A 13,151-nucleotide genomic window follows, 5' to 3' on the forward strand; every position below is an offset into this window, starting at 1 on the left:
ATTGGAGATACGGGACAAGCGCGTTGACAACGCAATCTCGGTGCCGCCCTTTAATCATTTTTAACGGCCCCTGGCTGCAAGTACTGTATAGTACCCGTGGTACTCGAACTCGCAGCGCACGTCTGCCCCTTTTGCAACATCTCGTTTGCCATTTCGGCAACGTCATGGCTTTTGTGGCTGGTTAGTGACTTAGTTGCCTCACTGCTCGTTTTTCTCTTTGCGGACTGCCGCTAATTCAGCATTTAATCAGCGAGTGAGTGTTGCCGCCGACCTTGCCACACTTGCCTAATGTCACCAAGGGGCAGTGAGGAGTGGGGAGGCTGTGTATCTGCTCCAGTTCTCCAGTTTGACTTTGACTTAACCCACATCCACAGGTTACAGTTTACTAAAAAAAAGAGTCAACAGCACCACCAGGCGAGCAATAACCCCTCGTCATCCGTCCAGAGTTGCAGCTTCACGCTCCGCGGGCTCGACTCCAAAATCATCACGTGCCTCGCGGCTGCGGCTGCGGTTGGCGTCTTGAACCTGAGCCACTACATTTAGTTATTTGTACAAGAAATGTTTCGCTGCCACTTTTTACTCAGTTTTTTGCTGGGGCGCAAACAAAAGATTTATTACAATCAAATATTTCTGTCGCTGCGCTGCGTTGTTTTGTTTGGATCTGATTTTATAATTATACCCGTTACTCGTAGAGTAAAAGGGTATACTAGATTCGTCGGAAAGTATGTAACAGGCAGAAGGAAGCGTTTCCGACCCCATAAAGTATATATATTCTTGATCAGCATCACTAGCCGAGTCGATCTAGCCATGTCCGTCTGTCCGTCTGTCCGTCTGTCCGTCTGTCCGTCTGTCCGTCTGTCCGTCTGTCTGTCCGTCCGGATGAACGCTGAGATCTCGGAAACTATGGGAGCTAGGCTATTGAGATTTGGCGTGCAGATTCCTGAGCTTCTTACGCAGCGCAAGTTTGTTTCAGCACAGTGCCACGCCCACTCTAACGCCCACAAACCGCCCAAAACTGTGGCTCCTACAGTTTTGATACTAGAATAAAAATTTTAGCTGAAATGTATTGTTCTCATCAATACCTATCGATTGATCCAAAAAAAAGTTTGCCACGCCCACTTTAACGCCCACAAACCGCGAAAACCTGTGACGCCCACAATTTTCATGCTAGATAAAAAATTTTAACTGAAATGTATTGGTCTCGTCAATACCTATCGATTGATCCAAAAAGAAATTTGCCACGCCCACTTTAACTCCCACAAACCGCGAAAACCTGTGACGCCCAAAATTGTTATGCTAGATAAAAAATTTTAACTGAAATGTATTGGTCTCGACAATACCTAGCGATTGGTCCAAAAAAAAAATTTGCCACGCCCACTCTAACGCCCATAACGCTTAAATCTGTATACCGCCGGTAGGTGGCGCATTTTAATCTCGCTTTGCTGCTTGCATATCTCCATTTAGCTGAGTAACGGGTATCTGATAGTCGAGGTACTCGACTATAGCGTTCTTCCTTGTTTTTTGTTTTGTTTTGTTAGCTAAAATGTATTTTTATTACATTTTTTCAATTTCTTTCACTCGGTCTGTGTGGCTGGCTACGTTTTGTTTCGGCTGCGGCTTGTGCAATGCGATGTTGGGATGTTGCTGTGTTTCTGTTGCTTCAATAATTAAAACAACCACCATTATGAGCTTCACTCGAATGCGTTAAGTGTCGGTTGTTTTTGCTTGTTTATCATTTTTATAGAGCTCGTAAGTCTTGGCTTAGCATGACACTTGTTTGGCGGTTATATAAAAATGGAATGCAATTCGAGCATCAGCACACACCATGTCGAACAATTGCATTGGGGTGTTTGACAAAGATTGATACGGATATTTGGCTTGTGACAAATTAAGCTGTGGTCCAAACACACAAAAGCAGACCGTGATGCGTTGATAATGGTTTCAAATTTCAATGGAAATCCAATCAATTTTCCGTGCTGCTGAGGAAAGCTGGGCTACGACCTTGGAATAATTAGGGGCTAATTGTTCAGGCGAAGAAAGAATCCCAAATGCTGAAATATAACCTATGATGTAAGAGCGAGAAAATCAATTACCGAAAGTCAGGGAAATAACTGAAGCGAGCCCATTGTGCTCATTAACAATGTATGTTGCATCTTTGGGCCTTTATCGTGGCTCATCTTTCGCCAGTCAGCCTTCGGCGGCATCCACACCCCCGACTCAAAACTCATTTGCAGGCCTCGTCAATTGTTGATTTGCCAAAATCTCCGGCAACATCATTAGGCGGCAGCAACTGAATTTGCCAACGGTCTGGGGGGAATGTTTGCTTGAACTCGAACTTTTTGCGGCGGTTACCTAATCCCCCAGAGCGCCGCAGGCTCGGATTGCAACTGCAACAGTTGGCTTCCTCTGCTAACCTTATGCGGGTTTCGCTTTTTGGCACACAGACACACTGCGCGAAAGCGGGGGGAGTCAATTAAAGCAGCATGTGGCAACCGACCGAGTGACTTGGAATCGCTTAGCCGTTAGATGCGATGAAACCGAAACTGCATCTGCAACTGCAGCAGTATCTGTATCTGCAAGTGAACCTAAGGCAGCTGCATTCAACTTCAACTTGGCAACAGGAAGTGGCAGCGGTATTGTTGCCGCTTATCTGACGCGGAGATGCTTCCTTGAGATTTATTTGGCATCTAGGCAAAAGGCATCGCCATCAACATCCACATCATCGTCATGATTATACACATCATCATCATCATCATCGTCACCACTGCAGTTGTTGACTTTGGCTCATGGCCTTTTTGCCAATTCCAGCTGAACGATGCTGCCGACTTTTTTGGTAGTTTCGGCACTTATCTAACTTCCGGGTGTCGTGGGCCAAAATCGAATGTTTATGAGTTGCATCTTCGCTGTAATGGCCCTGGAAATCGAATCATCGCTGAAACTACCAAAATTGCTTCATCCACAAAGCTGGGGGCAACGCTTCATCCCATCCAAAGTCTGCAAAGTAGGTAATTTCTCCCCAAACCATAATTAAAAGCATTCAGTTTTTATGTTTATGTTTATAGTTATTGTTATAGTAGTTTTTATTTTACGAGAAATGTTTTTGTACATCAATTTTCGTGTGTGTGTGTGTGATCCGCATGGGGATTATAATTAAGTTTAACTACATATTTACAAAACAATTTTTAGCGGGCTTTGTAATATCTCGCCCATATAAGAAATACCAAAGAGTGTTTATAATTTTTGTTGTTTTATTGAATTTTGTATAACTTAAAGACAAAAACGCGCGCATGACTAATTTGTACACTTGGGAAAGACGGCGATGAAGGGGGCGGGAGATGGGTAATTCCAACAGGTAACGAAAGGTATGAGGTGATTTGTACAAAATGCAGGAGGAAAGTGGAATGGATGCCTTACAACATTAAGTCTATGTAACAATTTCAGCGTGTTGGGTTGTACACAGGGGCGATTGTGATCTGTAGTCCATCCTGCATCACAGAATCACAGGGGGATCAGCGGGATCAGGGATCAGCGGGATCAGTTATCAGATATCAGTGCTGTCGCCTGGCCGGCGGCCAAGCGGAGACCCCTGCCGCGGACCTAGTCCCATCCGTGGCCATGGCTCACCGGCACCCACACCTTCTCCCAGACGGGCTTCCACACCTTCTTCCACTCCTGCACCTTGACCTCCTTCCACACGGGCACGTTGACCGACTGCCACTCGTCCTTCCACGCCTGCCGCTTCTCGGTGGCCCACACCTGGCGCTTCTCGGTGCGCCAGATCTGCACCTTCTCCTCGACCCAGGTCTCGCGCTTCTCCTTGATCCAGATCTGCTTCTTCACGTTCTTCCACACCTGCGTCATAATGAGTTTATTAGCTATCTTCTTAGGACTTATAGCATTTTATGAACACCCACCTGAACCCACTCGTCCTTCCACTCCAGCTTCTTGTCCTGCTTCCACTCTTGGACCTTCTCAGTCTTCCACTCCTGCTTCTTCTCAGTGCGCCACTCCTGCTTCTTTTCGGTCTTCCACTCCTGCTTCTTCTCGGTGCGCCAGACCTTCTTCCACACTGGCTTCCAGATGAGCTTCTTGCGCCAGAGATCGTGGCTGGTGTACTCCCAGCCCTCGTGATCCTTGCCCAAGAACTTTTCGCCGGGAATGCCCATTTTCACCTGATCGAAATTCCAAATTGGTTCTTGTTTCCATAAAATCTGACCATCACTTACCCATTGGGGCTCAAACATTTGCTTCCAGTCTGCCACCTGTACTTCCTTCCAAATGGGCACTTGGATTTCCTTCCAGAAGGGGACCTGCACCTCCTTCCAGATGGGCACCTGGATCTCCTTCCAGACGGCCACCTTGGTGGGCACCCAAATGGGTTTCGTTACCTTCTTCCAATCGGCCACCTTGACCTCCTTCCAGGCGGGAACCTCTCTCTCCTCGATTTTCGGCTTCTTAACGATCTTCCAGTCGGGAACCTGTTCTTCCTTCCAGACAGGGACCTTGACTTCCTTCCAAATTGGAACGGAAACCTTCTTCCATTTGGTTTCCCACGCCTCCTTCTTGACGGTCTTCCACACCTGGACCCAATCCTCCTTCCAGGTGAGCTTCTTCTTCCATACGCCCTCTGGCGGATGGGCGTAGGCTAAACTTAGGATTAGCGCGCAGCTGGCGCTGAGTAGCTATGGGAAAATAGGATATTGGATAGATGGTATTATTCAGGGAACACAGTAGTAAACCATTTAATATTACTGTGATTACTAAAATCTGACTATAACATCACATCAAATATATTAATAATATATGTTTTCTTTTTGGTATTTAAATAATAGTCTGGTACGACTTTTATTAGTAATCTTTCAAGATCAAAATGTTATTTTTCGGTATGAACTTTAGTTAGTGTTCCAAGACATAAACTTCGACCTTATGTAGAGGTTAATTTTAATCCGAACTTAGTTTTTAAGACATTAATTTTTTTGGAATTTGTTTGTTTTTGTTGGTCATTAAACTTTGTAAATGAAGTGCTATATTTATTTTTTAGTCATTTTTCGCACTGATGTTTTCACTTCAACTGTTTTTTTTATTAAAACACATATATTAAATTGTCTTTCGAGGATTCACTTTGGTATATTTCGTATCTTTCGGACACTAACCAACAGACTTAGGGATCTCATGCTTGGTATCCCTTGCACCACCAACAGCGCGTCAAAACAAAAGGAGCTGATATGTGCCTCCTCTGAGGTCTTCTATGAACACTATTCGCATTTCCCTACATGCACATCTATTTATATTTTGAATGGTCTCGTCTCCGAGCCACCGACTCCGGCGTCGCAGTCGCCGTGGGCAGAGCGCAAAAGCAGCGGCGGCCAGAGCCAAATACAACAAAAGACAAACCAAATCCACAATCGCCAGCGGACCAAAGCTTTGGCGCTCCTCTGCCCAGGTGACTTACTCTTACTCCAGGTGCAAAATGCACGCAGCTGCGGCGCCGCGTCGCTGCCGACGTCGTTCCATCGAAAGCAAAAGCAAAGTAAAAGCAAAAGCAAAGCAGTGGCAAAGCAAAAGCAAAAGCAAACTGAAACCGAAAACCGCAGAGAGTGAGAGTGGATGGCGCTCTGCTCGCCAGCTGATGGAGCTGCCTCAAGATGGAACCGCTCTTGGACCGCCGATGACTGCGCGGATTTTCCCAAGGTAACGCCGCAGCTTCAAAACAATACGAAAGAGACCACGAATACGCATACGCACTGTAGGCCGGCGATAGTGATTGCGACTGCCATTGGACTCAAGTGCCGTCTTCGCATCCAACGGTCCATGGGTCCATGGGTCCATTGGTACACGGGTCACTTGAGACCCATCTTCGCGGAATGGATGGACAGCAGAAGACCCCGAGGTAGAATGCAAGGTACTCGTAATTATGATGTTGGCAGCGGTGATTGGTCAAGTGCAACGCCATCGAATCCTACGCAGCTGAAAATTAAGAGGTGTACTTTCAGTTCATCATTCTTGAGTTTACTGGTTACACTGGTAACTGTTAACCCTGAATTTATTGACTGGCGTGTAATTGTATTAATGATTTGAAAGCCGGCACTAATAACCTTTGCTCTTTCCTATGACTTATTTAAAAGACTGATAGCTTATTTAAAGTATACCCAAATGGTTATTTTTAACATTAGGTCATCTTACGTTTATGTTTATGTTTATGGGATTTAAGAAGTTTGGGTTAAACCCATATTATAGGCTTTGAGTTTGTTTTTTAGATTTCGCCACGCTTACTTCCGCTTCCCCAATTAGTAAATTTTTTTAGTAAATACAATTTGATGGATAGAGATTTGTAGATATTAAATGGAGATAATATTTATACAAAATTTGATATCCGAATGTGGTCTAGTAAAAGTCAAAATTCAATAAATTTCATATAGGGAAAACCATTTTGTAATCAAATTTCAGTTTCAATTAATCATGTATAGGATCAAGGTCTTCTAAATAAACATTTTGCAACTAATTATTATGATGTATTTCTTTTAATCGGCGTGAGTTACCAATGTTTGAATGTTTTTTGCAAGCTGGTATCGTAAATTTAAACTACCACCATTCGCCCTAATCTGAACTCTAATTATGGGGCGTTGTAGTAATTTGGCATTAGCAAGCGCTCAAGCCTTTGCCTGTGGCATTAATCATCTGCCAGCACCATCCGAAATAAGTTAATAGGCTAACGAAGTCCTCCCCCCCGAAAAGCGATCAATCAATCGCATCGCAAAGCGGTTCACTTCCCGCCGCCAAAGCTATCGATAAGGTCAATTGCTGTGGGCGAGTAGCGCCTGCCATCGTTACATTGGGCCAAGACGTTAAGTAGTCTTAAGCTGCGGCAATTTGGGCTACGTGCCCGCGTTTTATATGGCATGATTAGCCATGCCCGACTCCCTGCTCTGAACTTGAGTGACAAACAATTAGCACGGCAGTCCGAGTCCGGGCAGTCCAGTTGCTTGCAAAACGGTCATCCGAGGAATTCGGCTAAGCAAACTCAAAACAACAAATGGCATTTATGGACGGGTCGACCTAACCGCTCAAATGGCAAAGCGACCTCCGCTCCATGAAGACGTTTAGCGCCACCAGTGATGGTCTTTATGTGCACTCAGAGAAATTAGATATATAAAATTTTCAGTGAGAAATTAAATCTACCATAAAATTAATCCTGTTTATCATCTCGATTCCTTTGAATTTAACGTGTCTGTGTACTTCCTATCAAAACTTTAAAAAAACTCTAAAACATCTTGACACCATTAACTTTATATTCACTAGTAATTTATATAATTTTTGTAAAATAGACATTGGAAATTACATTTTGGAAATAGACATTGGAAATTACATTTTAAGATGACTTAGAAAATACTGTGAACTCAACTAAGAATTCAAGAACTACACAGAGAAAATTCTGACTGACATTTTTAAGTTAAAAATGTTTTTATTTTGTTCGAATCAAGTTGAATTGACGGTATTTATGTACATTGTACTAATAAACTACTAATTTCAGTCCGTAGTGTATACTTAAAAGTTGTTAAATAAACTCAATTTAACATTTGTCTTATCGCCAGTTCGTTCTAGTATTAAGAACATTGATACCGAAATGTACTTACACGGTTTTTAAGAACGAATGTTCTCAATTCAAGAACAATGTTCTTGGATATTTCTCTTTGTGTATCTATGCTAGAACCAAGAAACTCATGTTACTATTTTACTATTTTGATATATTTAAAAGATACAGGTGAAACTGAGTTGAGTTTTACAAAACACAGTTTCAAGAAAATCTTATTTTTTGCTTACCAAAAATAAGATGAATGATGAATGATTGTTACTTAACTATATCCAAACTAGGGTAGTTTCTTATACATTTTTTTTTCAGTGAACCTTTTATAAAATTGGGGAAATGGAGGGGGTGGGGAGTTGGTCTGAAACTCATTATAATATAGCTAAATACAAATCTTTAAGAAATAATTGCAGTGTTACAAATGAAACTAGTTCAAAAAAGATTAATAAAAGTAAATCTTTAAGCCAAGTGTAAACTTTTCATTCATTTTCGTAATAACTTTAAGCTACTTAATACTTTCAGTGATATTCTGTTAGTCCGCTTCAATGGCTTCTAGGGGCCAAATGGACTTTTTAACATGATGATACGTCTTGAGTTTTATGAGCACCCGGATACTTTGGTCATTCAGCTTTGATAAATGCGTCAAGACCAAAGAGTTGGCAATAATTAACACCCATGAAACGGACCAAGTCTGAGTCTGGGTTTCTGACTTTGGAACTGCACACAGAGCGCATCGAGCCAAAGTTGACCCTTTGGGACAAGCCGATACAATCGTAAATAATACATTATGCAGAAATTGAAACCGACAGGCTGCTCGCCCCAGAAATTACATAACCATCCCAGGAGGCGGGGCGCAGACGGCCTTCAGTGCGGTGCAGTGCAAAAAAGGAGAAACAGACAAACCGAAGCGAAACCCCGACATGTTAAGCCAATTTACCAAAAAACCAAAACTCGAAATTAGGTAAAGAAACACGAATATCATGAAGAATGTGCAACAGGCTCTCGCTGCTGCGCTCGGTTTGGATCGCTTTGGGTTTTATTTTGAGCAAAATGAAATTGAAATTCCTGAAACGTGCGGAGCCCAGCAGATCTGCGACGACAGTCGACTGGCAATTCGGGTTTTGGTTTGGCTTCCCGCCGAAGATGTCGTGGATGGATCGAGATGGGGATGGGGATGGAGTCCGCTTTGGAGCTGGATAGGTATAGCTGGGATGGATCGACGGATCGATGGATGGCGGGCTGCAGGCCATGGAAACACCTTTCGCTGCGGTCGTCTTGTCCCTGCTCACCCAGTTGCATAATTTACGGCATCTCTTTATTGATCTGGACATTTAGACCTGTATGTAGGTTATGCATTGCCTTATATTATGACTATCGGCCAGACAGGTTTCCGCCGCACGGATAGGAAGCGTGTGAAATTGGCTGGAAAACGACTTAGACTGCTCCGTTTTGGACTGCGGCAAGGAAGGAAAACCGAAATTGAATTAAAGAGAAAGGTTTGATGGGACTGACATTTCGCTTAAAATGTTTTGGCAGTTCATTCGACTAATCCCATAATGGTTAGCTCTGCTTGTTGCTGGATAGAGAAGGAGGAGATTCAGCCGAACGGAAATAAATATGAATGTTGAGGGTCATAAGACCGACAAGTAAATAAAAAGTCTCCCAAGGAATTTCAATATGACATGGGGATAGTTCCATACACAACTGGGCAAGAATTTATCTGGTAACTTTTATCAAACTGAAGTTCCTCTGCGTGACTATTGAATATTCAAAACGTATCAAATACAATTTTGAGACAAAAAATTAAATAAGGATTCTACTAAACAGACAATAAATTCTTGGAAATGTTTTTAACATCATTTATACCTTAAAGATTCGAACCTATACAACAATCATGTTCATCATTACTCATATTGAAGGTGTATAATCTAGTAAACTTACAGCTTTACAATAAATCATTCCAAGCGAACTTTTTAGCAGTTCTTATGACCATCTGACACTTGCTGTAAAACCTCCATAAAAAGTTCATAGACACTGTGGGGCATTAAGATCAAAAGTTAATATTAATCTATGCTAGACAAACTTTTCCAAATTTGACAGCATAATTAAATTTCATGTATTTGGCAGTTTCGAATTCTAGTTATGAGCTTAATCGCAGCTTCGTGGTATTGCTCAAAATCTTTGTTTCACTTTTATTGCATTTCTTGGTAATCAAATGCATTTCCCATCCATACCCCTTGGCGTATACTTAACTTTATTGCACATACGCCTCATTGAGTGGGTCGCTGTTGCAATGCGACAGCTAGAAATTGCAGGTACTTATCCGTCGAACAATGAGCCATAACAAAATGCCCACGTTCACACATGGCTAACCTTCAATCGGGCTCTCGGGGATCAGGCCTAATCCGAGTGTGGAGGATGGAGAGGGGGACCAGGAGGAGGCTGACCACCTTCATGGCGGTCTGCAACGTCATCGTCATCATCTCGCGGGTAATTGCTTGTGGCTTTCTTCACTCGCCTCTCGACACTTGGCTCTTGGGCTGCCCCAGTTTGTTACGTGGAGCGACTGGACTGGAATGGACCCAAATTGGGCCCAAAACTGGAGGTGCAGGTGCTCGAGTGTTGACGTTAATGTCATTGTTGCCACGGTCCAGCTGACCCACATACATGGCAAATGAAGCAGCGCTAATTGCAGGCCGATAAATTGATTTCATTGCAGTTGCATCACGCATGCGCATCGGCCATTCCATTCGACTTCATTTGATTTGAGTCAGTGGGTGCGTTTAGTCGGCTTAAGTGGAATGCCAAATTAATTGGCCTGGTAATCAGAGTTGAAAGTGCGTGCACACTTAGCCCCAGTGACTTTAGTGGATTTAGCAGCAGGTGGCCAAAACCCAAAAATACGAAATCCGTTCGGAAAGATGAGCGGCGCCTCCAGCTCAGTGGTTCACTTGTTTCCGCCAAGGTCATCCGGACGGCCAGTTAACAACTTGTTGAACAGCGCCAACGGGTATTAACGCTTATTAATGGCAACATGCAATGCGCCTTTGTTGCTGGCTCTGTTGCAATGGCCATTAAGCCAGAAGATGCTGACTTGCAGACGGCACATTGATTATGGCCAGTCGTCCTTTGCCACCGCTACAGATACAGATACATGCAGATACAGATGCAGATGCAGATACAGATACATTCGCCATCGCCCCGAATGTGGCCGAAACCGGCTCAGTGGCAGATATTACGCAATATCTGGCCAAAAGCGACGCCAAGCCAACCCAGCCGTTTTATTCACACAGTCAGAGGTCTCGCATTCCAATTTGCGTAGACTCGTCGCAAAAGTCCGCTCGTGGAGTTGGAGTTGGAGTCCAAGTGCCGCCGATGCTGCCCACTCCTGCTCCAAACTTTGGATGTTGGATATTGGATGTTGGATGTTGGTCAGGCAGTCAGGTAGGCAGCTGCACCCGCTGCAGTTGATTTCCTCATTGCTACACAGTGCGAAATATATTGCCATGACGTTTGACCCCTTGTCTGGGGTGATGGCAAAGGTGTGACAAAAATTCCAGTGTTCAGTTCCGCCAGCAAAAAAGGAATGGTGTGAAATATGGACAAATTATTATTTTTTAAGTGAACAGAACGCAGGACACCTTTCCAGATCATTGAAGTTAAACAGAGTTTCCCCGACTATATTATAAAGAAAGTTAATAGATATATCCTGAAAAGGGCCAGCTATGATAGACCTGTACGAGGATCCCTATCCCGCTCATGAAATTTAAAAACACGAGCTTCAAACGATTTATAATAATATAATTGCTTCTGAATATATGCAGTACTTTCTCTGAAACCCATAATCGGATACAGGAGGTGATCTATCTTCCAAATCCCCAACTCGGGTTAAAAAGTATATGTAAAATGTATTTTATTCCAAATTTGGTATTTCCATTCAAAATTTGTTTATATACACATTATAAGCACATAACATTTTTAGAAGCATACACTTTTACTTAATTAAGTTGGAAATTGGAAGGAAGCCTTTTTAGTTTTATTATATTTGAAAACAGCCTTGTTGGAAAAAGGAATAAAAGAGAGTGGGAAAATAGTCCCAGGATTTTTTCCAATTTTAGTTTGCTTATAACTTATACAAGTTTTTATATAGCTATTTATATCGATAAATGCTGACCAAAAATGTACGCACTTAGGTATTCAAGATTTAATGAACCCAATTAAGATTTTGTATTTTCTCAATGGAAATTTTCTATAAAACAGACTCCAGACTGGATATAACCTTTTCTCCCAACAAGATCATCTTCTCCCAGGCGCCATTCGCTTTTGGCGAGTGTAGGTAAGCCGGAGCTCAGCTGCGATTTGGGATGAAGACACCGACACGCGAAATGAGACCTGCCTAGGCAGTATTTTATAACACTTTGACAAATATTGCTAATTAAACGGCATTTTTTGGCTGCCACCTGGCCGTCGATTGGCCAAGAGTGGTCCACCATCCGAGGGGGCACCATGGAGGTGGAGATGCAGATGAAACGGGATCGGAGGAGGAGCGGCCACTCAAAAGCGGAACTGCCGGGGAGAGACATCTTCGGTTTCCTGCAAGACAATTAGATGTTGCGCAACCGGGCCGTGACTTACCCATCGATTCGAGGCGGGTTGCTTATAGAGGGAGCCCGAAAAACGAAGATGCAACTGCATTACGTCAGCTCCCCTTTCACTCTGCTTCTTGCCACTCTTCCAGCATGGCTGCTATCATCATCATTATGATTACGACCATTACCACCGCATTAATCGCCGTTGTTATTGCGGCTGCATTTTTGCCGAGCTGCCCAATTGAACGTCCCTGTGGCGGATGAGTGATGTCTCAGGTGGGCGTAGAGGAAGTGCCAGGTGGCAAATGTGGCATGCGGCAAATGTCACATGGTGCCATTAAAAAGTAAAGTCATTGGCATGCGTGCGAATCTCTTTTTGCTCATTAATACGCAAATTCATTCATTTTACGGTTTTTATTGGTGTGTGACTATCGCCAGGTGTGTGTTGCAGTTGCAATTGCAATTGTAACTGCCATCTCATTTGGATTTGTATTTTGTCGCGCGCCCAAGGAGTTGGTGTGTTTTCTTTTACCTGCCCCTCAGCTGAGGCATGTCTTTGTGGTTGTTCCGCTTGCAGAAGACAGAAGGCAGAAAACAGAAGACAGAAGAAACCGATGCGAAGACGAAAGCCAGTCTCCCAGGCACAGTGGGTCGCAATAACTATAACTCCTGTGCCGCGCAATCATTTTCCCAGTTTTCCACACCAATTATCTCACTCTCCACTTGCACCACTCCACTCCCCGGCTTGTCTGCCTTATATAATGACATGTGAGATCTGTTTGCGTTGTGGCAAATTTATGCGGTCTGAACTTCCACTTGTTAGGCCCTGTGAATTGCCGCCAAGATGTGTCTGGAGTTTTGGTCGGTATGGCTCAAAATTATGGTTGACTCAGATAATTAAGACAATGCGGGTATTGTTAAAGGTCAAGAACTGAAAACTCTTTGATGGTTGGCATTTTATTACTTTATTAGCTTAT

General features: G+C 43.3%; 1 protein-coding gene across 1 annotated transcript; it reads right to left on the minus strand.

The window, feature by feature from the left end:
- Positions 1-3,230: 3,230 nt before the first annotated feature.
- On the minus strand, positions 3,231-5,273 carry LOC108017865 (golgin subfamily A member 6-like protein 25). The gene is made up of 4 exons (XM_017085024.4): positions 5,154-5,273; positions 4,227-4,682; positions 3,915-4,172; positions 3,231-3,852 (listed from the first exon to the last, which is right to left on the minus strand). The coding sequence occupies exons 1-4, from the start codon at positions 5,172-5,174 to the stop codon at positions 3,598-3,600; spliced, it is 990 nt and encodes a 329-aa protein (XP_016940513.1). The 5' UTR covers positions 5,175-5,273; the 3' UTR covers positions 3,231-3,597.
- Positions 5,274-13,151: the final 7,878 nt, after the last annotated feature.

This window comes from Drosophila suzukii, chromosome 2R (assembly GCF_043229965.1).
Source record: "Drosophila suzukii chromosome 2R, CBGP_Dsuzu_IsoJpt1.0, whole genome shotgun sequence".
NCBI lineage: Eukaryota > Metazoa > Arthropoda > Insecta > Diptera > Drosophilidae > Drosophila > Drosophila suzukii.